The sequence below is a fragment of the Pteronotus mesoamericanus genome, unplaced genomic scaffold (genome assembly GCF_021234165.1).
Source record: "Pteronotus mesoamericanus isolate MK-2021 breed Mesoamerican mustached bat unplaced genomic scaffold, CSHL_Meso_final contig_116, whole genome shotgun sequence".
Taxonomy (NCBI): domain Eukaryota; kingdom Metazoa; phylum Chordata; class Mammalia; order Chiroptera; family Mormoopidae; genus Pteronotus; species Pteronotus mesoamericanus.
In genome coordinates this window covers 210,077-237,842 of record NW_026555027.1, presented here as the reverse complement: position 1 = coordinate 237,842, position 27,766 = coordinate 210,077, and the positions used below count along the sequence as shown (strand labels likewise).

Here is a 27,766-nt window from a genome sequence, read left to right as displayed (position 1 = left end):
AAGTGAGCGGCTGGACGTGAGGCCTGAAGAGGACGTTTGCGAAGTTTCAGAGAACGAATGAAATGGATGAGATTTTAACACTGTAGCTTAAAATTCTCTGAGTGTAAGACGTTTTTCCTTCAGGGAGCATTTGTTGGGAGCCACAAGAAAGAATATATCCCAGTTCATTACAACATGGATGTCAGAACGGAAGGGTCTTCCCAGACCTGAGGGTGAGCACTCGGAGCCTCACGGGTCACCTCCCCTCTGTCCGCATCGCCCCTTCTGGGTTCCTCCTTGATGTGACCGCATCCTCATCTCTGATTATCATTCTTTAACAAGAGGTGAAAATATTATCTTAAGAGTCCTAATTGCTTCACAATATTCTCGCAGCCCTAGCTGGTGTGGCTCAGTGGCCTGTCAACCAAAGGGTCCCGGTTCGATTCCCAGTCAGAGCACATGCCAGGGCTGTGGGCCAGGTCCCCAGCAGGGGGCGCGTGAGAGGCAACACATGGATGTTTCTCTCCTTCTTTCTCCCTCCCTTCCCCTCTCTCTGAAAATAAGTAAATAAATAAAAATTTTTTAAAAAGTATATTCTCTCTTTCTCCTACCAGCTCTGAAAATGTGCAGGTCAGATTTTTCTGTTATCCTGAGGACACACAATGATTGTTGAGAGATCAAAGCCATTCATGAATTAAATCTGTACCTCAGGCCAAATAATTTCAAAAGCAAAACTAACAAATTCCTTCTGCATTTTTACAAGAAGAAAAAAGGAGAAGGAGGAGGAGAAAGGAGGAGGAGGGAGGAAGAAGAAGGAAGAAGAAAGGAGAAGGAAGAAGAGGAGGAGGAGGAAGGAAGGAACTAGTGACCACGGTCTGATCTGAGAGCTGGACCAAGGCAGGGCCATTGGAGGTCCCCACTTTCCCCGCCCTTGAAATGTTACTTCGTTACCTTCCCAGCTCCCAGAAGTGCCCCAGGAAGTCCGCATGGATAGAAATGCATTTGGAATTCTTTGTGCTGGGTATGACCCTGCTAAAGCCCCCCGGGTATGTGACTGCACCCATGTGGGGTCCCCGGATACTTTTAAGATTTGGAGGGTGGATGGGGGAAACTAGTCCTCCTGCCGGTGCCTGAACAAGCCTCATAAATAAGTTCCCTGGTTTACCTGGCCAGCCACCACCCCCCTGGAGTGGCTGCCCCTCCCCAGGACGCTGCCTGACCCCCACTTGTGGAGGAAGCCCCCTAGAGGGTTGTGACCCAGCATTCGTGTGTAAGACACTTTGTTGATTTGACTTCCACACCCTTTTAGTTCCGTATTTGTCCAGAGCTAATGATGCACCCAAGCTCGGGTACCAGAATGAGACAGAGAAACACTATCTGCCAACAGCGGCGGTCAGACAGCTGCCTTCTAGCCCCACGCGACCACATCCTTTCCTGTCCGCAAGAGGTGGACGGCCCGCAAAGAGCAAAGCCCTTCATAAAGCAGCCGCAGGGAGGGGGGCTGGTGGGGCTCCCCTTTCACTGCGGCTCTAGAGCAACAGGCACGTCTACCTGACAGCTGACCGGCCTCTGTGCTCGCCAGGGACACCCCCGGCTTTCTCGCTGCGGTGAACAGCAAGGCCGTCGTGAATGTGTTTGAAGACAGAAAACTTCTAAATGGTTTTGTGTCACCCAGATAATAGGCAGTGCCAAGAAAGATCGAGGGGAACTTGTCAGATAAATGAAAAGGTGAAACTAATATAAGAAATTTTGCTCTTAGGTTTCTCTGACAATGCTACAAAAGTGGGTGATGTTTTCTTATTATTATTTAAAAGTCTGCTTGAAATACACACACCGAGAAATGCTTGCTTTTGAGGCATGAATAGCTGTCCTCTGGAAACACAGTGAAGTCTCAGGCTAAGACCAGCGGAGATATGAACACTGTGTACCCAGCACCTCATCAGTACAAGTAGCATTCATATATTTTGTTAATTATTTTGATTCTTGCAGAACAGAGATTTTGAAACTATGTTTACCAGCCGCCCGCCCCCATTTTCTGTAAGGGGCCATGCCTGCTTAAGACACGAATGCATCATATTTGGCATTTGAGCCGAGTTGTTTATTCAGAAACCACAGTCTTCCCGAGGAAAGGTGCTTCGCGGCTTTGGCGCACACAGCCGCGGCTAAGGACAGATCCCGAGGAGGGCGGGCCAACTCTGACTCAGCACGAGGGAGGTTAACAAAGGGACAAAATGCACACTGAGAGTATTGATCATGTTTAATGAAAAAGAAGTTACATGAATAGAAATGGACATAAAACAAAAATCAATTTGGGGAAATGTGGTGATAAGTAGAACATGGGAAAATTATTTTAATCCTGAATTAAGTCATATATTTCCATTAACTATTACTAAACCAAAACGCCTTCTTTAATCCAAAACAAAGCAATAATTATAATGTTGCTGATGTTTTTATGGGAACTCGCCAAAGTCAGTCTAAACAACGCCTTTCCGTCTCCCCGGCCCCCGCGCACACAGCGCGCGCAGACATTTCCCGGAGGCGGCGCTGGAAGGCGGGCTGCCTTGCCTGCATTTTATCATTTCAACCGCTGGTCGGCCCTGGCAGGTGCGCTGTCGCGCAGCCAGGCTTCTGCGAGCCCTGCCGGGACTGCGCCCTAGGCGAACAGCCGCACAGCTGCGGCAAGACTGGCCGCCAGGAGCGGCTGACTCTGGTGGACGTGGCCGCGGACGGAGGCATTCCTGCCGGCTCGGCTCGGGTTTGAGCGCAGAGGACCCCGAACAGTGCGAAATTTAAAACACACAGACGTGGCCCGGCCGCACGCGCATCCCACCGGCCTGTTCCGCGGCTTAGTTCTGTTTAAGCTGCTTAGCGGAGCCAGTCAGTGTTCTACTTCTGTCATTTTCTACCCCGGTGTGCGGTAGGACCCTATCTTTCTAAGTTAGAAAATAATGCCTCGGAAACTACTTACGATCTTTTAAAACAGATATGGGTAACAGGTCTGTTGCAATCATCTTATTTAAAGTACAATACTACCCCCCCGCACCCCCCCCTTCCTGTGAGACTAGACAGCAAGCGCTGGGCTCGAGCGCCGCCGGCCACGCGGGGCGCCAGCAGCGCGGGCTCTGCTCGTTCCCCCGGGGCGGCGCCCAGCGGCCGGGGCTCCGAGCTAGGACGAGCCCTGCCTCTTCTGGTACTGGACCCTCAGCTTCTCCAGCTGCTCCACGCACTGGGACTGGGCCAGCTTCAGGGCGCGGTTCTCCTCGGTCAGCGCCTCGAACTCGCGGGCCAGCTGAGCCGCGTCCACCTTCTCCTTCTCCGCCTGCGCCAGCTTGGCCATGAGCTCCTTCCTGCAGACAGGGCGGCAGAAGAGCACACGCTGCGATGCGCACGCGCCGGGGCAGGGCGGGAGGGCGGGCGCCCGCCCGTCCGCGCCTGCGCAGCCCACCGTCCGCGCCTGCGCAGCCCGCCATCCGCGCCAGCCTCCTTGTCTCACTCCAGCCCTTCGCTGAGACGTCCCGCAATTCTAACCATTGGCCAGGAAACGCTCGACTAATCCTCCGACAGTCAGAATAGCTGATCTCTTTAAGGGCACAACAAATTGTAAAAACTACAGGTAGTTGAGGGGAAACCCCGGAAACAGCCGCCTGTGACTTAAGATGTTCTCTGGTGTCCTATGGGCAGAACTATGTTCTCTGTCCTGAGGCTGCCTTCTCCCGCCAAAGCCACTCGTCGTCCGTCGTGTTTTCCTTCCGAGTTTAGCAAAGCTCCACTGGTTCTTTGACCTAAGAATCCCGCTCCTCCCTGCAGCCATGACTCCCCCTAATTCACGAAGCAGTTCCGTACGTTCGCCGCACAGCCAGGACCCGGGGACAGGCCGCGGCCAGGGGAGGGCACTTGGGTGATAACCACGCAGTTCTCGGGGAACATCTGTAAAAATCGCCTGGGTGTAAAGACGCAAAAAATGGCGCTCGAGACTCACAGCCCCTGTTCAGAGTTTACAAACGTGACGACCCACACAGGTCGACTCCCCCGAGCGGGTGAGTTAGCCCCAAACCGAATTCCTTTTGCCACAATACAAGCGCACGACGCATCTCTCCCTCCTTGGCGGGGAAACGGGCCGAGAAGCCCTAAGGCCACTGAGTCCAGCGCTCCGACCCGACGTCCCTCGAGGGAGCAGATGTCGCGAGAACATGTCGCCCTTCTGCGGGGTCCCTGCCCACAGTGCAGGCAGCTCAGCGGCTCGGACTGAGAGAGGCTACGTGATCGGGGCCCCTACTCGTCAAAAGGTAAAGAACGTGTTTCAAAGAACTGAAGAGAAATGACAAGTACCTGCAGTGTGCAGCTGTGGACTGAAAAAAACAGCTGTGAAGGACGTGATGGGGAAATGGTTGCAATTTAAGGACAGACTGCGAATTAGATAACTGAATGGTATCAGTGATAAAATTCCTCTTTAACTATTGTGCTGTGGTAAAGTGAGAGAGTGCCCTTGTTCTTAGACCATAATCTGAAGAATTTAGGGCAATGGAGCATGAAATATAACACACCAGGGGCCATGGGAGATGGTCTGAAATGCTGATTTGCTCAGCCACAAAGTTCCTTCGGGCTATTAATGATCTTTGATTCTTCCACGGTGCTTAGGATATAAAGGCTCCCAATAAATACTTCTGAATGAATAACTGAAGAGTCAGCTACCTCAGAGACAAATGATATACATTTTAAAGATGAGAAAAGAGAAATTCAAAGTGTTTAATTTAATTGAAAAAGTCATACAGCTTCTAATAAAGAGCCGGCATCAAGCTATTTTTATTACATGTTTATGGCTCTTTACCTCTAAGCATACTTGAAGCAATAAATGTCAATAATGAAATATTAGTAAAGATCCTTATGTAACTACCTTAAATAAATTGATTATTACAGCATAGGAAATATAGTAGTGATATTATAATAACCATGTATGGCGAAAGTTGGGTACTGGAAATATTGGGGGTAAAAGTATATGATTGTCTAACCGCTGTGCTGTATGCCTGAAATGAATACAAAATAATATTGAAAGTAAACTGTAATTTTAAAAGGTTTTAAAGAAATTGATTAGTAAAACTTACATAAGTAAAAAAGAGCCATGCCTCCAAACTCTTCACCTATCAGATTATCTATTCCTGTCTTTTTTCCCTTTTCAAATCAGCTGTATCACACAAATAACTCAGGTTAAAATAGAGTTTTGCTTTCAAAACAAATAGTTGAAAGAGTTGGAAATCCTGGGTATAACCATGGCTGCTACCCTGGTTCCATGTCTGACCTCATTTAGAACTCCTGGGGAGATGTTAGTAGCTTTGATGGGTAGAGAAAATAAATCACAAAATCAGACTTTACAATACAACCAAAAGGAATGGTCGTGATTGTCTGGTTGAATCTTCATGATTCAGAGAAAGTCAATAATAATTTCTTCCTTACTAGAATTCAGAAGACTTCATTGATAGGTTTCTAAATTAGTTTCATGTATTTGAAAGCAATTATATGTACATATATTCAATGAATACTGTCAAAACGTCTATCATCTTCAGGACCTATTTATGCAGACATATTTATGCTCATCCATTAGCAATTCCTGATTACTGCTGGCACATCAAGCTACAGAGACAATCTTATAAATAGATGATCTAAGGAACAAATCAATATCCGTAACTGGCTAGAATGTGGTCCTGCCTTGCAGTCCTGTTTGTCATTTCTATCATCCCCTTCAGTGGAATGGGATGTGGGGTAGAAAACCACCGTTACAGGAAGTCAAGGACCTGAGACACTCCGTGCGGTGTATCTCACGGGAGAAAAAACCATGACCTTGGGTCTGCCACAGAGCAGCTGTTGTCCTCATCTAGACAACATTCCTGGAAAAGCTTCTATTTGCTAAAACAAACAGGGAGAGAAAAACTCCAAGTGACTTGATAAAGAGAACATTGAGACTGTGGACACCGTGTCTAAAATTAAGGAGATTCTTTATGTTGCAGGAAGTTGGGATGTGGATTTGTCATTAGGACAAATATTTCTCTGTTTCTAGAAAGACTACCACCAAGGTTGTGGAGACTTTCAAAACGGACTAAAGACTTTTACTGGGAAAAGACAAAGTCCTAGAGAGTTTGGCCCCAATGATCTAAAGAGTTTGGGGTAATATAATAAAATACTACCTCCATCACAGGGAGTTTCATTTTAAATAGTGATTTAGACGACACTGCAGGTTCTTGAGACAAGCGTTTAACCCAGAGAGAAGGAGCAGATGCCCAGACGTGACACGAAGGGTCTGCAGTCCGTCTTCGTTTCATACAGGCGGAGGGGCAGTCAATGCGACTGAAACGGAATTCCCACGCACAGCCGAGACGGCGGCGCTGGGGGCCTGCAGGGGACGAGCATGAGGAATCGACGAGCTCTGTCTCCTGGGAGCCAAATATACCCTTGCAGGGGGCGGGGGGGGGGGCAGGAAGTGCTATCAAAAAGACTTTCTCAATCTCAGCACAGTCGACCGTTGACCTTTTGGGCCAGACAAGCCTTTGCTGTGGGGCTGTCCTGAGCGTTGCATCATGGGAGGTTTAAGAGCATCCTTGACCTCCGTGGAGTAGATGCCAGCATTACCAGTTATTACAACAAAAGTGTCTCAAGACATTGCCAGTGTCCTTGGGGTGGGGGGCTGAAATTTTGGCCCAGTTAAGAAATACTATTCTAAAGAAAATAGATATTTTCACTATCACCCCTAAAATAGTTCATTTGGTGTAGGAATAAGGTGAAAGATAAAATATTTCCTCCCTCTGCTCCCCCAGAAATTGGCGCCTTCTTCCTTGGCAAAGGAGGTAAACATTTTCTCTCCTTTAATGTGGTTTTGGGGAGAGGAAAGATGGAGAGATGCCTAGGAAGAAATCCCAGTTAAAAGAGTGGACCGCTTGCAATTAGGTGATACAAGGCACCCAGACCATTATGATTGGGGCATCAACGGCAAGTGTGATCTCACAGCCCGATCAACTCTGGGATACTGGGGTTTCACACAAAAGCAAATCCTAAAATGAAAGAACCCCTTGACTCTCTCTCACCCCTGGAGCAAAGTAAGGAGTGGAGACAGTTCTTTAGTTCTTTTTTCATTCACTCAACAAGTCTTCATTGGAATCCTATCGCAAACCAGGACTCATCCTTGACTCCCCCTCACCACGTTAGTCTCGGGGAGCCCCTCTCCATTGGTGGAAAACCCTGCGCCCCACCCAGGGGTCTCATACTCACAGCAGGCGGCTCAGGAGAGGGGACAGAATGTCCTACCCACCTGCCACCTACCCTGCAGACGCCCGCTGGGGACAGCTCCCCGTACAGCTTCCCTAAGGCAGTGAAACCCCTTCCGGGGTCTCAGTGATCGTTCAAGAAAACGTGCTTAGACTGTGACAGGGATGTTTGGTTTTCAATGTTTTATAGTGGTGGGGTCCTTTTTCAAAGAAGTGAAGAAAATAAAGCAGATAAAATTGGACCTTCTCTGCCCAGCCATGGTCCAGCCTCCGGCCCGAGACCCCTGCATCCCCGCCCAGGCCGGAGGGGCTCTCGAGAACGCGGTTTAAAGAGCCTCTGCCTTTGGGGCTGTCCTAAAGAGATAACTGTTTCTGGCTAAACATTTGGAAATTTCTGAATAAATTAAATACCATACCTACAAAACAGGGCTACTTTAGACTACATTTCTACAAATCACACCTGCTCCCTTTCCCCTGCCCCGTCCTTGATAGGCTCCCCTCAGTGAGGCTACTGTTCCCCAATCACCATTTTATGTATTTTTAAAAGACCATGAAAATACATCTCACATTGATTGTGGTTAACTCCATATGAAAACTTTTTCTAATGTTCTGCATAAACCCACTAACATTCTGTAACTTTTTTTTCAACTCAATAACAAAAAGACAATTTTTTAAAAAAATGGTCAAAGGAGCTGAATGGACATTTCACCAAGAAGACACAAAAATGCCAAAAAGCACATGAAAAAGGACTCAATGTTTTTCGCCATTGGGGAGTATGAATTAAAACCACACGAGACGTCATTTCACACCCACTAGGGTGGCTATAATCTCAGAGACATGAGTGTTGGCCAAGATGTGGAGCAACTGGAACACTCAGACATTTCTGCTGGAAATATGAAGTGGTACAGCCGCTTCAGCCACAGGCAGCCCCTCAGAAGGTGGCCCAATGAGTTGTCCTGTCTCAGCAATTCCACTCTCAGGCACACAACACATGAATTTAAAAAGCTTATGTCCACACAAAACTTTGTATGTGAGCATTTGTAGCATCATTATTCACAACAGCCAAAAGTGCAAACAACTCAAATGTCTATCAACTGATGAAATGGATTAATAAAATATGGTCCATCCATACAATGGAATATTATTCAACAACGAAAAGGAATGAAGTACTGATGCATGCTACATGGATAAATCTCGCGAACATCATGCTAAATAAAAGAAGCCATTCACAAAAGAACAGGTCCCATCTGAGTCCGTTGGAAGTATCCAGGATTGGCAAACTCCCAGAAACAGAGAGCCGGTGAGCGGTTGCTGAGGGAGTCACTGATTGCGCAAGGGGACAAGGGCTCTTTCCGGGGTGATAGCACTGCCCTAAAGTTGCGGCGATGGTCGCACGGTTCTGCGAGTGTACCGAAAACCACTGAGTTACCTTCTTTAATTACCTAACACTTGTCAACCTGACTTTTCTAAGAGTGTATGGTTTTCTGACATTCTGAGCCTATCTTTTAAATACAACAGCACCTAGCACAATGTTTCATACATGGAACAGTCAAGTGATTTCTCCTTTGAACAAGATAAAACTCTACCTGGAGGAAAGCAACTTTCACTAATTGCAAATCTAATGGTAGATCTAATTGTTGTTTAATGGTATATATTAAAAACTTTCTATCAAACGATTCTGTCATAAATTTCACAAGTCACAAAATGTCTCATTTCTATGTGTTTCCATTACATACATAAAAACTGTTATATTTAAAACTTGTAATATTTACCCAAAAAAAGCATGTACATATTTTGTTACTAGATATGTAATTATATAAAAATATTCACATGCAAAGGTCTAAAAAGAAACAGACAAAAATGATAGCAGGAATTCTGTAAAGATGGAAGAATTTTTGGTTTTTTAAAGCTCTCAATAAAATTGCCATTTTTTTCAACTGAGAAGAAAAAAAATCCAATAACAGTAAGAACAAGCTTTTCTTACATTATTGGTCAATAGGCCATAAGTGATTCTTTAACTTAAATTCACTGTGTGCTGAATTTATAATCCCAGAAAAAAGCTTACTCATCCAGAACCATGATTTAAAATCATAGTTTCAATCAACTCTTCTCCTCGCTCCAAACCCTGATCCAGGGAGACCCCCTCTGGAGATGGGAGAGAAGTTCAGCCTGCAGTCATGCCAGTAAATGAACTCTTCTCAAATTCTTGAGTTTATTGCTGATGTTGACTCTGTATTTTAAGTATAGACCATAGAAATCACAAATAAAGTGTGTACACGGAGGGCATTACAACCGCCCATAATCGCCACACTAAGTCACCCTCACCGTGTCTGACCCTCCGCACAGCTCCCCACTCAGTGGTTGGGACCCAAGGTGTGACAGGGTGTGTGAGTCTGCACACACTCGCAGAAAGGCAGGACAGCACCCGCCCGCATAAAATGCCAGCGCAGTCACTCCTGTGAGCTCCACTGGGCGCGTGAGAAGCGCGGGTCCCTGCGGGGTGGCTGGGTGGGGAGGAGGAAGAGCCTTCCTCAGGAAGGGGGTGCTGGGGGGCAGAGAGGAAGCAGAGGCCCAAGGTCCTGAGGCCCTGAGCGCTCGGGCAGAGGCAAGAAAGACCAGGGGTGAGAGAGCTTTCTATGGAAGCATGAAGGCCTGCGAGGTCCATCTTGAAATCCAGGCCACTCACGGGGTGTCCCTCGCTAGCGACAGAAACCACAGGCTGGACAACCAAGGGCAACAGGGCATTGACCCAGATCTGGAGCCCCCGAGTCCCATCCCCAAAGGGCAGAAGCAGGAATAAAGAAAAACCAATTTGAGAGACTATGAAAAAGAAAGGAAAAAATAACAAAAGAATTTGGCCTTTGCCTCACATCTAGCCAGTTACTTAGAAAGACCTATGAGTAGATGAATTTGGCCAACATTTTTGTGGTTTGGCAGGTTATATAAAGTACTCCTCCTGGTCTGCCAGCCGCCTTCTTTCTAGAAGCCGGTTTCGCCTTCTCTCTCGTCACTGCTGTCGTGGTGGCCACAGCTATTGCTACTCTAAATGCGCAGCAGGATGTGTTTCCACCAAGCCCCAGGTGAGTCAGTCTCGTACTGTTATCCTAGCGTATTTTTTAAATGCAACGTACAAAAACATGAGCTTACAGATCATATAATTTAGTAGATAAGGCTTCCAAATAAAGAGCCACACAGTGGTTTAGATAACAGTTTTCCAAATTGAAAATATTTGTATCTACAAATAAATACAGAACTACTGGTTTTTCTGTTATGACATCACAGTTCACACACGCGCACCCCGCACACACTCTCACACAACTACACACACTGTCATACACACACACTCACGCTCACTTACATGCACTCAGACACACTCATACCCACACGCTTTCACGCACAGACACACACACACACACACAAGGCATCTGTAGGCTGTTGATTATACATGTCCTCTTGTAACCTCACCCTGGTGATACTATTAATAAGCTCCCCCAGGTCCTTTATGAAACTTTTCTCAGGACTCAGATTGTGTGTAAGTGTTCCATCTGCACACTCCAGTCAACGTGTAAGAACTCAGACCAACAGGAGTCTCAGAAATAGGAGGAGAAAGCTGTGTTTTTGATCTCGTAAACATCTTTAGTCTATAACCAGAGTCCAGGTATAATTCATGTTTTCAACACGACCAAGCGAGGACCGGGGCCTCCCGGTACGGGCAGAAGTCTGGACCTAAACCCTATGCTCCCCGCCGACTAGTCTGTGCGACCATCACGCTGGGCCTGCAAAAGTACTGACAATATCATAAATTTCTCAAAACAAAACATATTTCACTCACTTTGATTTAAAAATTAAGAAATAGATGTGATGTGTCTCTCCAGTAAGAGGAAGAGGAGAAGCAGAGAGTGAAGAGTATGTTTGGACTCAACACACAATACTCATCGCTCTCAATGCGCATGCGTCACTCATCCAGTGCACATGCGTCGCCCGTCCAATACGCATACGTCACTTCTCCAACGTGCAGACGTCGCTTTCTCCAACACGCATGCGTCCCTCCTCCAACACGCATGCGTCGCTCGTCCAGTACGCATGCGTTACCCGAACCGTAACCTTCACTTCAGGGGCTTGTGCCCCTGCCGGGGGAGCTCCGCCCGGTAAGCGCTCCGTACGGTCCACCTGCAGCCCAGGTCCCCTGGGGCCCCTGGGCTCGTTCGCAGGAAACAGAGGACGGCTCTGGGGGGTACTTTGGCATTTTTAATGTCCTGAACTAAAACGCTTATTAAAAACAAGTTTGGGGGAAGGAAACACCCCCGTTCCTCTCACTGCTCATAAAGTAAAACCTCGAACCCACAGCGGTGCCCCCGGGGTCATTTCTGGGGCGCACAGGGCTGACCCGGCGGCGCCCGGCGCCCCAGCACTTACTTCCTCTCCTCCAGCAGCGCGATCTCCTTGCGCACCTCGTGGTACTCCTCCGCGATGCGGCAGTGCTGCCGGAACACCTGCATGGACTCCAGCGAGTCGTGGCGGGGCGGCAGCGGCTTGAGGAGCGACAACAACAAGTCAGGCGTTTCCTGGCATCGGAATCAGTCACTGTCCCCGTTGCGCCCCTGGGGCCCGGGCTGGGGCCCCCACGCGTCCTGCACCGGCCGTGGGGCCTCAGGTCTGCCCGGCGCCTCGAACGCCCAGCCCTGCGCTGGGGGCGGCTCAGGGCTCCGTGCCCGCGGCTCTGGAGCTCTGGTCCTGCCGCTCAGGCCCCCTCTCACCGGCAGGAGCAGCCCTGCCCCAAAGGCCCCTTTCTGGGACGCGCCCCCGCTGAAGGACGAAGGCTGGGCCGGAGGGAAATCGGCCGTGTAACAGGTGAGGCCCGGTCTCCGGTGCTTCCGACCCCCCCCCCCCCCGCCCCCGCGCCCCACCCCCACCCCCACCCCCACCCCCACCCCCGAGGGACTGAGACCTCGGGTGACCCTTGCCAACCGCCACGTGTCGAAAAGCCTACGCCCGGAAAGTATCTTTTAAAGAACTAGCTCTCCCTGAGTTTATAACTCTATTTTCTAGTTAGCAACACATTATTAAAACCATTATTTTTAAGAAACGCTAGTTAATAGTCTTTTAAGGAGTTTTTAATTACTCCTTTCCCGTATATACAGAACATGTTATATAATATCTGAGAAATAGGAGTTCACTGTTCAGTAGGCCTGCCTTCGCCGTGGTCCAGACGCGCGAGCTGTGCGTCTGGCCGGTCGGAGCCTCGCTTTTTTAAGCGAGGGAACGTGAGGACTAACGGAGCCTTCCCTGCTTGCCCCTCCCAGTACGTTCTGCAAGGACACAGCTCTCTTTGGGTGTCACACGTAGGGAAGCGACAGAAATGCTATAGAGTTTATTGCTTGATGGACGAGATGACCCTTCTCCTTTATCATCAGGCCTCTGCATGAGGTCTTTTAAAAGAAATAAAATTCAAAAAAGATGTGGAGGAAATTTACCTTCCTGTGGAACACCTGTTGTGTCCTAGTTCACGGAAAACTTAATAGGAATTACGTTAGACAGCACCCGCCCCCACGGCCCCGAGGACACGGCGTGCCTGCCCGCTTGGCTGCTGGGCCCGCAGCCCCAGCTCCGCGGCGGCGCGTGGAGCGCAGCGCAGCCCAGGGCGGAGCTCCTGCCAGAGGAATGCCGAACTCCTGGCTCCCCCGCGCCTGCCCTTGAACTCGCCGCCCTCACCAGCTCTCTCACCTGTTCCCCTGGCAAGGTGCCCGCTGTGACAGCAAGGCGGATGAAACTCATTCACTGCGGGCAGCTGAGCCAAGCCGCCCTCGTCGGCCAGGCCGCGCTGCCCGGGGCCTGAGCCTTGTGTGGCCGCGTCCTGCCCGTTTGAAACTCGCAGCCCACGCTCGGTTCAGTCCCTGGCTGGCCATGTGCGGCAGGGGCCCGAACCGCGCATTCAGCACAGTTACGGCGGTGCTGGTCCAAAGCCTCCAGGACTCTGCGAGAGAGTCGGTGCGCCTTGGAGGACGCCCAGAGCGCAGCTGGGTTGGGCGGGGGAGCTGGGGGGGCGGGGCAGGGAACAGGGGAGAGACACGGCTGTCCTTTGCTTCTATAATTAAAAAGGAAAACTGGAAATTAGGTACATAATTTTCCTAAGACATGGAAGGCCTCTTCCTCCCTTGCCTTTTTATTAAGTGGGATCCCCCCATGGGTTTTTTTTTTTAAATTGGCGCTGCTTAATTGTGGCACGTTTGACGGTATTGTGATGCATCGGTGGTGGGCCCCTCCCGCCAAGGGTGCTGGGGGCAGGGGGCAGTTCAGGAGACTCGACTCCGCACCCTCATGGGCTCTTACCAGGGTGACCGTGCTACATGATATTTTCAAGATTTCCCACAAGAAGTAATTCCAGTTTTTAAATAACAAGCCAAAATTGCTCAGTGTTTCAGGGAGGAAAGGCACCAGGTGTGACTCGGCCTCTGGGTCCTGGAAGCTCTACCTCACCCCAACCTGACAGGTAAAGTCAGCACCGTGTCAAGGTCTCCCAATTTGCATGCAGCATTAAGCAGCCAGGTTCTTTTAAAAGGACGGGAGTTTCCTTACGGCGCCCACCACAGCATTGCCAGGTTGTGTGTTGGGCGCCAGGGGCTGGGGGAGGGGCTGAGCAGCCGCTGCTGAGCAAGGAGAGTTTCCGTTCTGCAGGACGGGACCTTCCGCAGGTGGTTGCTCAGCACTGTGAATGCACTTAACCCTGCACACTGCACTCTTAGAAGTGATTAAGATGACAACATTTATGTCATGTGTTTTTTACCACACTTTTAAAAAAAGCGAACGCAACAAAAGAGTGATCATTAAATCTCCCCGCTGCCCCAGCCAATCTTCTAATCTCTCTGAGGCGCCCGCCTTGGCGCGCTACCCTCCTCCCCAGGGAACTTAAACCCTCTCGCCCCATTATGACCGGGAGTTCCAACCTCAGCGTCGCTGGACAAATTAAAGTGCCCTCTGCTCAGTAGGACCCCAGTCCTTAGAAGGCATCAGGCATCACGGGACATTTACTCCAGCCCAGAGGACTCACCAAGGAATTTTTAAATACGTGTGTTCTTACCCCAATAGGAATTCTGATGAATAAGAGCATTAGAATATTTAGATTTCAGACACAAAAAACACAAGATGGAGGTGTAGGTAGATACACTTCACCTCCTAGCACAACCAGAAGAAGGATAACAACCACTCTAACAACAAAAAACCCCATGACTGCCGGAAAATCTTAACTGTATAAAAGTCCAACAACCAAGAGATTAAAGAAGAGACATTTGTCCAGGCTGGTAGGAGGGGCGGAGATGGGCAGCCAGGGCAGCGAGGACACGCGACAAGGTGGTGGCTGGCAGACGGGGCGGCCTCACATTCACTTGCAGATAAACCAGGAGGAACAACTGGAGAGCAAGACAGACCGTGCGACCCAGGGCTCCAGCACAGGAAATGAAAGCTTCAAAACCTCTGGCTATAAAAACCTGTGGGGGTTTCAGAGGTACAAGAAACTGCCAGTCTCAGAAGAGTCCTTTGGAGGGACCCATCGGGTCCTAGACGTACATAAGCCCACCCACCCAGGAATTAGCACCAGGGCAGCACCTGGAAGGGCAGCACCTGGAAGGGTACCAATCACTTGTGGGAAGTGGGGGAAGTGACCAAAAGCAGGGCAAGAGCAGAGCAAATGGCCTTGTTCCCTCTCTGACCCTTTCCCTACATATGGCACCACAACCTAGCAAAGGGGGTTGCCCCGCCCCAGCGAATACCTAAGGCTCAGCTCCTGATGATGTAACAAGGTGTGCCAAGACCAAGAAATGTGGCCCAAATGAAAGAACAGGTCAAAATTTAAGAAAAAGAACTAAGCAACAAGGAGATAGCCAACCTATCAGATGCAGAGTTCAAAACACTAGTAATCAGGATGGTCAGAGAAATGATTGGGTACAGCTGCAAAATAAAGGAAGAGGTGAAGCCTATACAAAGTGAAACAGAAAAATATACAGGGAACCAACAGTGAAGGGAAGGAAACCGGGACTCAAATCTATGATTTGGAACAAAGGGAAGAAATAAACATTCAACCAGAACAGAATGAAGAGACAAGAATTCAAAAAAAATGAGAGGCTTAGGAACCTCTGGGACAACTTTAAATGTTCCAACATCTGAATCATAGGGGTGCCAGAAGGGGAAGAGGAAGAGCAAGAAATTGAAAGCTTATTTGAAAAAATAATAAAACTTCCCCAATCTGGTGAAGGAAATACACATACAAGTCCAGGAAGCACAGAGTCCCAAACAAGTTGGACCCAAAGAGGACCACGCCAAGACACATCATAATTAAATTGCCAAAGATTAAATATAGAAAGAATCTTAAAAACAGCAAGAGAGAAGAAGAGAGTTACCCACAAAGGAGTTCCCGTAAGACTGTCAGCTGATTTCTCAAAAGAAACCTTACAGGCAAGAAGGGGCCGGAAGGAAGTGTTCAAAGTCATGAAGGGCAAGGACCTCCACCCAAGATTATCCAGCAAAGCTACCATTTAGAATGGAAGGGTGGATAAAGTGCTTCCCAGATAAGGTTCATCCTCACCAAGCCCTTATTACATGAAATGTTAAAGGGACTTATCTAAGAAAAAGAAGAACATCAAAACTATGAACAGTAAAATGACAACAAATGCACAACTATCAACAACTGACCCTTAAAAAAAGCAAAAGCAGACAACTAGAACAGGAACTGAATCACAGAAATGAAGATTCCACGGAGGGTTATCAGCAGGGAGGGGGAGGGGAGAGAATAGGAGAAAAGACACAGGGAGTAAGAGGCATGATTGATAGGTACAAAATTGGCAGCGGGGGCGGTTTAAGAATAGTATAGGAAACGGAAAAGCCAAAGAACTTTATGTGCAACCCATGGACATGAACTAAGGTGGGGAATGCTGGAGGGAGGGGGGTGCGGGGAAGAGGGGAATAAAAAAGAGAAAAAAAATAGGACAACAGTAATAGCGTAATCAATAAAATATACTTAAAAATATTTATATTTCAAGTCAAAGAACATGTATAAAGGACCCACGGACAAAGCCAAAGTGGGGAAGGACTGAGGGTGGGAGGTGGGGGTGGGTGGGGCAGGGGAAAGTGGTGGTGGGAAAACGGAGACAAATGTATTTAAACAATAAAAACAAAATTTAGGGTTCATACCTGATATAAGAAGTAACACTATAGAGTATTGAAATGCGATGTCCTGTGTGACACAGAACAGTCTCAGTGCTTTGTGGCAGTGTGTGTGGGGGGGAGGGCATCTCCAGGTCCTCGTGAGAGTGACTGTCTCACCTTCTCACAACCTCTCAGAATAAGAGATAATGAGTGGCCAACGGTGTCCATTGATGTTCTTGCCGGAGGAAACAGATTCCTGAAGTTCAAGCACAAGAATCAAGTTTGCAATTGAAAAATGGAGCCACCGGTAAGCTTCCGTCATGATGTTTAGAAACACTGGCGCTCATGAATTAACTGACCTCACGTGCGGTTAAGACCCCACCACTTGTTCACACCCATAACTAAAAAAATAAAAGAAAGCCTGTGGTAACTGGCTGAAACAGTCTATTACCTTCCTGGAATAAGAATTAACACTTTTATTTTTGTTTTAATTCTCATTGCTTAATTTTAACTATTCTTGTCCAAGAGATTTTTGTAGGTATGATCCAGGCTGGGAATGAACCAGCAATAAATAAGCTTTTTACGTTGACGGTGAATTTCTTTTTTACTTCAGGAGAAGAACATTTTCTTATTTTCTCCATAATTATGCTACAGCCTCCCACACTTTGGATACGTTTATCTCATACTGTTGCTTCAAGAGTGAAGTATTACATTCCACGGAAAAGAAATGCAAAGATATTTTATTTGAAAGTGAAAAGGTGGAAGTGTCTGAAGGCACACATCTGTGGGGTCCTGGAAGGCTTTTCAGACTCTCCCAACACCACGGTATCTGTTCTACTCACGATACAGCCAGTTCTGAGAAGGTTAAATTAAGACATTCTCCTAGCGGTGTCTCAAGCCAACTCTGAAATGCTTTTCCAAGACACCGACGGGGGTTTGCATGAGGTCAGAGCCCAGGAGGGCACTTCCTCCTGCCCCCCTTCCCTCTCCACCTCCTCCAGCTGCTGGGGATGGAGCTTCCAGGGCTTTAACTGCAGGGCAGACGGTGCGCCTCTGCCCGCTTCCCCACCCGCTCATCAGGCCCGATTTAACAAGATGAAGCAACACAGAAGCTGCGGGCTTCTGTCCCCAGAACGCCAGCCTGAGCCACGCCACCTCATCCTGCTGGCTGCCCAGCCACCAGTTTATAGTGGGGCCAGCCAAGCACCTCTCCACAAGGGGCAGAGCCAGCTTAAGCGTTTCCGTTTTCTGCTTGGCTGCTTCTGACACTACTGGCCTATCCACTTCGGAAATGTAAGAAGTTAGATTTTCTTCTCCCAGCTTCCCACACACGAGATATATTTAGGAAGCTAAATGTTCTACAGTTGCTGAGCAGACTTTGTATTTATTCCCGAAGTCTCGATGTGACCATTATATTGGGGGGCAGTAAGGGGTGTCTGCTTTAAATTTATGTTGCACTTTAATGCCCTCAAATTAACAAGCATGATTTGTTAAAACTAAATGGAAAAACATACTGAGGACTGATTGCAATATTTGAAAATGCTGTTATCGTAGAATATTAAATATTTTTAAAACAAGACTGACATTTCTATAGTATCTACGTTACGGTCAAAGTTGGCACTAGTAAATATACCGTATATCTTATACATTATGTAACATTGTAATGAGTAATATTTATCATTACTATTGATAATAGTAAAGGGGGTGACAACTCGAGAGAATCTCAGACTTTTCCTATAAGGCATATCCTAATGACCACTGGGTACCCCCCCCCCCCCAAAATTAAAGGTATGGTAAAGCTCCAAGGATCTATATATATTTTCTCTCTGGTCTCAGCCACCAGAGAACACTGTAAAATACTTTTCAACATGGTCAGAGAAAAAAAAAGCCACTTCCCACTGGATGTTCAAGAAGTCTGGAATGCTAAGACTTCTCTGTTTTCTACATTTTCCTTGTTGAGCTACCAAGTGATGTATTAATGCAAGACCTAAAAGAAGTTTCTGGAGAAACCGCTCGGATAACAAGATATGATAGCACACACCTCCAGCCACACGCGGTTTATTTGCGGAGGTGACCTCAGTTTCTGGACTTGCCAGACACTGTCTGAGAAAAGGCAAGTTCAGTGTGTGCCACAGAGACACCTGTCACTGTCCTCTCAGATTAGATGGCAGACTTTGGGGTGGGATGGGAGGGTGGGCGAACTGCTCAATTTGCTGTCCCTGACTCCATATTCCAACGAGACGCTCCTCTTGTTTCATTTGACACATATAAATTATTAAGTGCTTCGTTCAATGAATATTTTCATTAGGGAAGGGGATTAATGTGAATTGAGCAATTATTTTGCCAAACACTATGCCATTTCAACTCATCATCGCATTTCATTCCCACAACAAAACGGGTGAGCGATACCGCCCCGGCTGTGCAGCTCGGGACAGCGGAGGGTCCAGAGCCTGCACAGCAGTGCCAGCCGCCCTGGCGCGGAGCGCCTGCCCCGGCGGCTCGTCCTTCCTCGTAACTCCCAGCCGCCTGTCTGTTAACACCTCTCGCCAGCATGCCCTTCACCCGTTTATAGCGACATACTCCGTCCTCTGGCTGGCATTCCACTCGGCACAACGCTCTCCAGGTCCATCCACGCTGTCGCCAAAAAGCCAGAGCCCGGCCTCATCCCGGCCGCGCAGTGTTCCGTTGCGTGAACGCCCCCCAGCTCCCCACCCGCTCATCTACCGGCGGGCACTTGCGCTGCTTCCGAACTCTGGCGGTTGTCAAGAAGGCTGCTCTGAGCAGCGGGTGCGTATGTGCTTTGGAATTGGTGTTTCGCTTATATGTGGAATCTAATAAACTGACCAAACAGAAGCAGACTCATAGAGAACAGACTGACAGCTGTCAGAGGGGAGCGGTGTTGGGGGTCTGGGTGAAAAAGGGGAAGGGACTGAGCAAAAACAAAAACCAAAGACCAAAAAAACCTCAACAGACAGAGACAACAGTGGTAATGACCACAGGGAAAGGGGGTGGGGGGATAAATGGTGATGGAAGGAGCCTTGACCAGGGGCGGCGAACACACAATGCAATATACAGATTTGTGTTGTAGAAGTGCACCCCGGAAACCTATATAACTTATTAATGTCACCCCAATAAAGTCAATTTTAAAAAATTAAAGAAATATTTTCCTCATTCTAGTGCTAGTAATTAAGACCATATTGCAGCTTAGCTTTGAATCACTTACAGGCCAACCATGATCTCCCAAACGTAGCAACACTGTTAAATTTGAAAACAAATTTAGTTCTGACCAAAACCCAGGGCCTATTAAAGGGTCATACACCCCGCAGAACAGAGAGGGAGCCGGTCGTGGCCGTTTTGAAAGAGAAGGAAACAGGCCTAAAGAAGCGTAATGACCTTTCATTCGGTCTTAGAAGTGGACATAAACTCGGGCCTCCATAGGGTCTAAACTAGTGCTGCCCGGACATGCCCCTCGCAGGCACGAGATGTTAGACACCCACTTCCAGAAGAGAAACCCACACAAGATGGACTCGACCGGCCGCCCGCCCCTGGGCCAGGGAAAGGGATGTTCATCTGAACACCGTCCTGGCCCAGAGGCCTCCTGCCCAGCGTTCTGCATTAATAGAGACGTCAAGAGCCATGTTTGTCACTGCTATTCTTGCAAGGACTTTTTTTGGCTTCCATGAAAATAGAAGCACCAGGAATTACATGTTCAAACATGTCCACATTCTTGGCAAAGCAACAGAAAAATCCTGGTGGTCAAATTGGTGATAGCACATCCACCAAATGGCTGTTTTATAGCTGCTTCTTATAAGTGACAAAAGGCTGTGCAGTGGATACCGGAAAGTCGGAGCAGATTTTACATGGCGGCTGTGTGGCCGCTCCGAGGTCACCTGGCAGAGCAGAAACAAAACACCTGCTGCAGCGAGTGAGCTGCCTGGGGGCTCGCAAGGGGCTTGGACCAAAACCCGGCCTGGGTTTCTCTCCTTCAAGGTGCTGACACGATCATCAGCTTCTGCAGCTACCGCCAGGGCCGGGGCCTCAGTGCACCGGTGGGCCGGCCGGGGCCGCCCCTGTTCCGCAGGCCGTGCGTTCAGGCCCAGCCAGGTCAGCGGGGGGCGGCTCGCTCGTGTGCACTGGGCTCCGCACAGGCCTCCCCCTGCCGGGGTCCCTGGCTCCGGTTCTTCTGCAGGCAACCACGACAGCCAGGGAACCTCGAGAGCCCTCACCTGGTGGTAAAAGGGGACAGGGTCGTGCCTTTCGCCCAGCAAGCGTTTTCGTGGCTTTCAGTGCAGGCACTTCTGCCGCAGAATGGCTTAAATTTCTGTGCTTAGGTTCCCATGGAAATAACCTTAAGACCTCGTTTCCTGGGGCAGGTTGCCCCCAAGTTCCCGCCGTCCCGTGCCCCGGACGTCAGCAAAGCAGCAGCACAGCCTCAGAGAGAGGCGGCCCTGGCCGAGCGGCCGGGCGACAGGCAACTGTTTATAATGCGCTCAGGGCTAGCCTTCCCTGACAAACAGGCCGTTACTTAAATTCCGGAATGTTCTCCCCATTCGTGGAGAGGCAAAGCAACTGGGTTTGAAGGCTCCAGGACACTTGCAAGCCACAAGCCCGATGCTGCCTCTCAGCTGCCTGACTCACTAAGGGCCAATACAGATGAAATAGTCTTGTTGGAGTAAAATAATTAAATAGAGTTAATTTCTAAAACGTGTCAAGTGGAATTAAAGCTGTAAAACTAAATGCTTTTTCAGAGAAATGATGCGGACGATCGCAGGGCGCTGTAACTCCCGCGGAGAACGACCCGTGAGCCAGGGGAGGCCGCCCTTGTCCCCAGAGAGAAAAAGTATTGTTGCCAATATGGCAAAGCAGAATTAATGACCCACAATTCCATGGGGGAGCAAGAACCTGAATGTGCGTCTGTGTGAGTTTCAAAACACGTTCACTCTTGATTTTTGCCTAACACCCATGGTGACAAAACAGCTTTGAGACGGTAGTGAACTAAAGCGGAAATAAAAACGAATGGGGACAAATACATAGTTACTATTTTACAATCCCAGGCGCCCACGTGGGGCGCAGACAGCCCTTCAGCAAAGCCAGAGTCCAAACCAGAACATGGTGCCGTGCCAGCCGGACAGACATGCGGGCACAGAGCCGAGGTGTCCTCTGGGCACAAAGAGGAGGGACCGAGGTGTGTGGCCGGACCTCCGGACGCAGGGCAGCGGCTGTGGACCTGGGGTGGGGGGGTGCGCAGGGAGAGGGAGGCAGGAGGCTGGAGCTGCGTCCCCACAGCAGAGCGCGGCTGTCCCCGACAACCTCCGCAGTCTCTGCATCCCTGCTCGGCCGGGCGGGCTGCCTGCGGGGGCCGCGGGGGCAGGGGCTCCTCGGGGGCCCCACATGCCGGCACCGAGGTGAGAACTGGCCGAGGCACAGGGATGCCGGCTGGGGCGACACAAAGACCCGTTCTTGGGCCCTCCCACCCGCAAGGGCTGTTCCGGACCAGGGGCGCCAACCCCAGTGACGCCAGGGGCGAGGCCCAGCCCCCGGCAGAGCTGCTGGTGTGAGGGAGCGTCCAGCCTGCGGGGGCTGGAGGCCACACACCCTCCGGAAGGCTTTCCGAAGCAACACTCCGAGAAGCTACTGGTGGCCGGGCCCATGTCCGCAGGGTTCGAGCCCCTGTGAGTCCTGGGCACAGCGCCTGCCACGGGGACAGCACCCGGGCAGACCGCTTCCCGGAGCCGTGGGCGCTGGTGTCACCGTCTGTCCCCTCAGGAGAAGGGACATCGCTGTGGCGTGTTAAAATGGGGCATCTGCGACACACCGTCCCTAGCTACATACAGCACACGCTGTCCCCCTGGGCCAAACCAGGCAGCGTCTGAAGGTTTAACCTAACCACGTTCACCCTGACCCGCGCGGCTCAGTGGCTGGGTGTCGTCCTACAACATGAAACGTCGCTGGTCTGCTTCCCAGTCAGGCACACGCTCGGGTTGCGGGGCCTGGTTCTTGGTTGGGGCACATACAAGAGGCAACCGATCGACGTTTCTCTCTCTCACATGGATGTTTCTCTCCCTCTCTTTCTCCCTCCCTTCTTGTTTCTCTAAAAATAAATAAATAAAATCTTTAAAAATTTTAGTTAAAAAATAAAATAATTATGTTCTATTAAAAGCTGTCAGAAAACAGGGGCGGGTGGGGGCGGAGCAGAGAAAGGGAGACCATTCCGACCTCCCGTGACGCCCACACGACGTTGCCTCTGCTCAGGTTTTTACCACGTCCCTCAGCCGACCAGGCCCCGTCACGCTGCCTGGAGACCTGCACAGCCCAGGGGAGCCGACCCAGGGGTCTTGGCCCCAGGGGTCCCCGAGGACAGGAGCTGATCCCCTGCGCGTCCCTGACAGCCGGCCTGCAGCCGGATAAGCCGGCGGGGTCTGTGCACCGGGCGCCCGCCTGACCGGGCAGCTCTGTCTCCGTCTCCCAGGTGGGCTGCTCCTCTGTTTAGTTGATTTTGCAAAACTAAGAAGGAAAGAAGAGATGAGAGAACCCTTACCTGTAGCTGCTGGTCTAACTCCGGGAAGACCAAGGGAGCGGCGTCATCGGGCGGCGTGTCATCTGCAACGGGAGAGGAGACGCCTCACTGCGGAGCCCTGGGCTCGCAGCGCCGCCCTGCAGCGCGGCTGCCCTGCCTCCCGCCCCGGCCACTTTCATCCCTTCAGTTGCGGACAGAGAAGAGGCACAAGACAATTTGCTCGTTTTCAGTACACGCTGAAGGATCCAGAGCTCAGTCCTCCAGACCAAAATCTCGCAAATGTTCTCTGGTCATTCTCCAACTCAGAAGCACAGCTCAACTTTCAACACTCCGGTGTTGGCCACGTGCAAAACACATGATGTACAGGAAAGCTCTTCAGCAGGTGCCAGCGAGGTGACGCGGCCCCCAGCAGGGCAGCGGGGACGTGGGCGCGAAGGCGAGGGGCCTGCTCTCTACGGCCCAGGGCGGCTGCTCCGACTGCTTTGCGCTCTGCCCTGCGGCAAGCGCCCCCGCCCCGACGGGCGTCACCGTGCCTGGCTCTGGGTCCCAGGGGCAGGAGAGAGGGGCACTCCTGCCTCCAAGCCCGCGGCCTGGCAGGCGTTTCTGGGTGGACAGAGGCAGACCCCAGACGCGTCTGCGGAAACCTGAGAGCAGTGTGGCCTCGCAACCCAAGTCGCCCCCCAACCCCTGCAAGAGCGCCCTGCTGGCAGGAGGGCCCGCCGCCCCGTCAGCGGTGCCCCAACAGCCCAGGGGACGCTGGCTCCTCTGTCCGGTGCCGACCCGGCCCCAGAACGCAGGACGGTGAGTCTCAGAAAAACCACAGGCTAAAGAATAACTTAAAGCCAAACCTACTGTGAGCCGTGATAAAGAAAAGGAAGAGAACAATTTTTGCTTTCTTACTTCCGTAATCCAATGCATCTGTGAGAATGGCTGAAGTTCGGCCTGAACTACAGGGGGACACGGACAACTGACAAGCCCGAAGCTCGGGTCCCCCTCGCCCTCCGCGTGGGAGCCCAGCTGGGACAAGGCTCTGACGTCGAAGGTGCTGAAGACAATCTCCCGAAAGATGACCGAGGCGAGGACAGCACTCACCCCAGCCGGGCACCGCCAGGGTCAGGCCCTCGCAGCCTCTGGTGCGTGCGAGCGAAGAGCAGCACCGAGGCCGGCACAGCGGGGCACGGGGGGCCGCCACTGCCTGCGGGGCCCCGACACCCCCAGCCGCGTGGGGACGCGTGCCCTCGGAGGCCCTGTCCGCAGGCGGGGGACAGTCCCAAGAGGAGCACGCCCCCAGCCCCCGAACGCTCTCTTCCCACTCAGACGAGAGGGGACAACTTCTGCCAAAGACTGCAGGTTTCAAATCCACCATCATTTGCAAAGAATTGGACCAAGGACAGAAATATTTACTGGTTGCCACTGACCCGTTAGACGTGGCCTTCATATAAAACCTATAGTTTTCAACTGATTTGGGTCAAGGGTATGTTTAAATATACTTAGATAAAATATCAACTTCCCAGACATCACGATTATTTTAGCTCAGTGAGTTCAAAGCCAGAACCACTTGGCACAGGTAAATGGGAGCATCTTATACTTTGGTGTCTGAACCCCAATAATCACAAGTGAGCAGGCCTGCGTGGGGGCAGAAACCAGCTGTGCAAAGAGCGGAGCAGGCAGCAATTCAAGGGGCCGAAGACCAGCAGGGAACGGCGCCGGGGCTCCCCAGGACCCCATCCCCCCGGCACCCGAGAAGCCATGCTCCTTCCCCCTGAGTTATGGAAAAGAATTCACTTGCTTTGCTACAGCAAAGTAAATAGCAAATACCCGATGTGGCCCAAAATTAATGTTGCCTATGACAGAAATCTGCATGATTATTTATAGTCACAGCACATATGGGCACACGTATGTGACCGCGGTGATAATTTTGCAGGTTAGTGAAGGTTTAACATTGGATCCTACCTCACTGACATACAAATAAATATTTTATTTTATGACAACAAGCAAAATAAAAGGAAGGCTTTTATTAAAAATGAACCAAGTGGGATTAATCCCAGCAGGACACGGCAGCGGAAACGAGGAAACCGGAGACTGCCGCGAGGTGCGGCTGAGCCTGCAACCGGCCCTGCCTGTCCGGTCCTGCCACCTGCTGCGGCGGCACCCGGCCCGCCAGGGGCTGCTTGCCACGCTGCCCACGCTGCTGCGTGGTGTGTTTACTTTTACACGGTGGCTGCCTTCTGTGACTGGTTTTAAAAATACGCAAACATGCTAAAAGCAGAATGATGAATCACAGGATCGGGCCGAAAGGAGAGAAGGAAAGTGACTCAGGCAGCGCGGACCACAGCTGTGCCGTGAGTGTGTGGCCGGAGCAGCGGAAGACGTCTCGTCGGTGACACTGGATCGGCTGCTGAGAGCAGCGAAGTCCGTCCTGACGATCCCAGAAGCAAGAAGCAGCTTGTGCGGCCGCTCTGCAGGGGACCCCACCCCCCACAAACTTGTCTTTTTATAAAAAAGAAGAGCAGCTGCCAGGTATGTTTATAATGTGACAAAATCTGATGCAAGTACATGTCATTAAAATGTATTTATTGTCCAAATATTTATTGAATGCCCTGACAGAGGCTCTATGCTAAATCGGCAAATCACTTTATCCTATTTTTAATGTATTAAGGAAGTAATTCGTAGGCTTCCTTTTCAGAACGGCGCTGTGGGCTTGATGGACCACACAAAGCAGAGCCCAAGAAGTTGTTTAAAGGACGAAGCACAAAGGCAAGAATTGAAGAGGAATTTTTTTACAAGCAGATGTTCGCTGTCCACATCGCAAACACGCTGTGACGAAGCCCATGGCACCGAAGAGAGAACTTTGTGACCGGTGACGCTCCCTCGCGCACGCTAGGGCAGGCGCATCTCGGATGCTCTGACCCGTGTCGGGCCGTTGTGCGGTGACTCTGTTCCAGTCCCCAGACTCTGTCTCTTTAACCTGTCTGCTCGGCGTTTCTCCACGCATCAAATAAGAGGCCACTGGCCTGCCGTCCAGGTGCCCACTGCTCCGTAGTGACCGGAGCCCTGCAGCTGGAAGGCACTGAGTGACCATCTGGGCCAGTCCTCTGGGAGTAGAGGACACGAGGGGCCTGGGAGACCGAGGGTGTCCCAGCCCAGGGCTCCGCGTCACCCCCTGCTTTCCTCCCCTCTGGTCCCCGAGTCCCCACGCCCTGCACATTTGTGTCTCAAGCCAGCGACAGTTTCCCCCAACACTGGGAATAAGGCCATCGAGTGTCCGACTTCTGATCCAGGTGGTGGGACCGATTCACTGCTGCTGTGTGTCGTCAGCATCTCTTCATGACAGAGAGAACATTTATTTTATCCTCACCTGAAGGCAGTGTTTCTCCTTTTTTTTTTTTTTTTTTGAGAAGAGAGAGAAGGTTCCAAGAGAAGGGAAGGGAGGGAGAAAAAGAGGGAGCCAGCAATCATTGCCACTCGTACGCCCCTTGACCAGGAACCTGACTGGCGACCTTTTACTTTGTGGGGGACAATACCCAACCCACTGAGCCACACAGCCAGGGTGACAGAACATTTTAACACCAAAATCATAAGACAAGTGTCATCTTAGACCAGAAGAGTGTCCATTACCTTGAGGAGACTTAGCTCTATAAACAAACAAAAACAAACAAACAGTAAGACGCCCTCGCCGCCACGTCCTTATTCCTCCTGCTTTGTGTCAGAGAGGTGAGCGCTTCGCCCGGCGTGTGGGCCAGCTCGAGAGCCGCTGCTCGGCGACCTCGTGACTGGACGCACCCCCCATTCTGCCCCAAGGCGCTCTCCATCCCATCTTTCCATGCCCCAGGCACTCCCAGGGGCTATGTCGGAAAACCGACCGCTCACAGAGGGGACCCCCAGGAGGGGAAGCCACACTCAGGGGACACCCTCAGCCTCCTTCCCCTGCTGGCCAGGAACCTGAGAGGCCACCTGCTCGGACCCCTGCCATCGGTCTGCATGCCCTGCAGTCGGAGCCGGCCCTGTGGTCACCCGCCTGCCCGGGCACGCGGAGCCCGGGGACCGGGCGGCCCACGCGAGAGGAGAGCTCTGCCCAGAGCGTCCACAGAGCCACCCCCATCTCTGAGCAGGAACCCCACTGCGCCTCACGCGGTGCAGACTGTGGGCTGGCCCTGTCTGTGGTTTGACCTGTGAGCCATCGTGTCTGCAGACCGTCCTCCAGGGCGGCAGGGACAAGCGCACTTAGGGGGCCAGGGGGTTTGGGCAGTGGCGACGGGGCCAGACTCACACAAGCACTGTCCCCGGACTGTCTCCTGTGACGGCTCCTGTGAGGACACCCCATTCCATGGGACAGGCCTGTGCTGGGAGCTTGGGGATTGGGGACAATGGACGTAGCCTCTTGGAGACTCAGCTTTGTCCTCTGAAAAATGCGCATGGCATTCGCTCTCTCAGGAACTAGTTACCAGGAAAGGAACACACCTATCACTCATTTACCCAAAGCCTGGCCCCAGGAAATAATCACTAACAGTAATAAATGTTTAATATAATCGCATTTAGTTTCCATTCCTTTTCCCCATAAATCAGACAGAAAGGAGAGTGGGGAGGCGAGGCAAGCACCTGCCTGTGTGGGTGTGTATGAGTGTGTGTGTCAGTGTGAGAGCGCACAGATGTGTGAGTGTGTGTGTGGGTGCGTGTGCACGGGTGAGCATGTGTGCGCGCGCCACAGTGGAGGCTGGCGGCGCGGCCGCCCGCTCAGGCCCGGCCCTTCGCGCTGAAGTCTCCACGGAAGGACAGTTTCCCTTTCGCTCTCCTGTCCAAGCAAACACTTTCTCTATGAAATGCTGTCCAAAAAATGAACTGATGCATGAAAGGACTTGGAGCACTTGCACTTTAAATC

General features: G+C 50.8%; 1 protein-coding gene across 1 annotated transcript in view; it reads right to left on the bottom strand.

Annotated features, from left to right (window-relative positions):
- Positions 1–3,145: 3,145 nt before the first annotated feature.
- MAP3K7CL (MAP3K7 C-terminal like) overlaps positions 3,146–27,766 on the bottom strand; it is a 34,276-nt gene continuing 9,655 nt past the window's right edge. Inside the window, 3 exon segments of the mRNA XM_054577343.1 lie at positions 3,146–3,326; positions 11,649–11,764; positions 22,909–22,970. Of these exon segments, the coding sequence (XP_054433318.1) occupies positions 3,146–3,326; positions 11,649–11,764; positions 22,909–22,970 (359 nt within the window).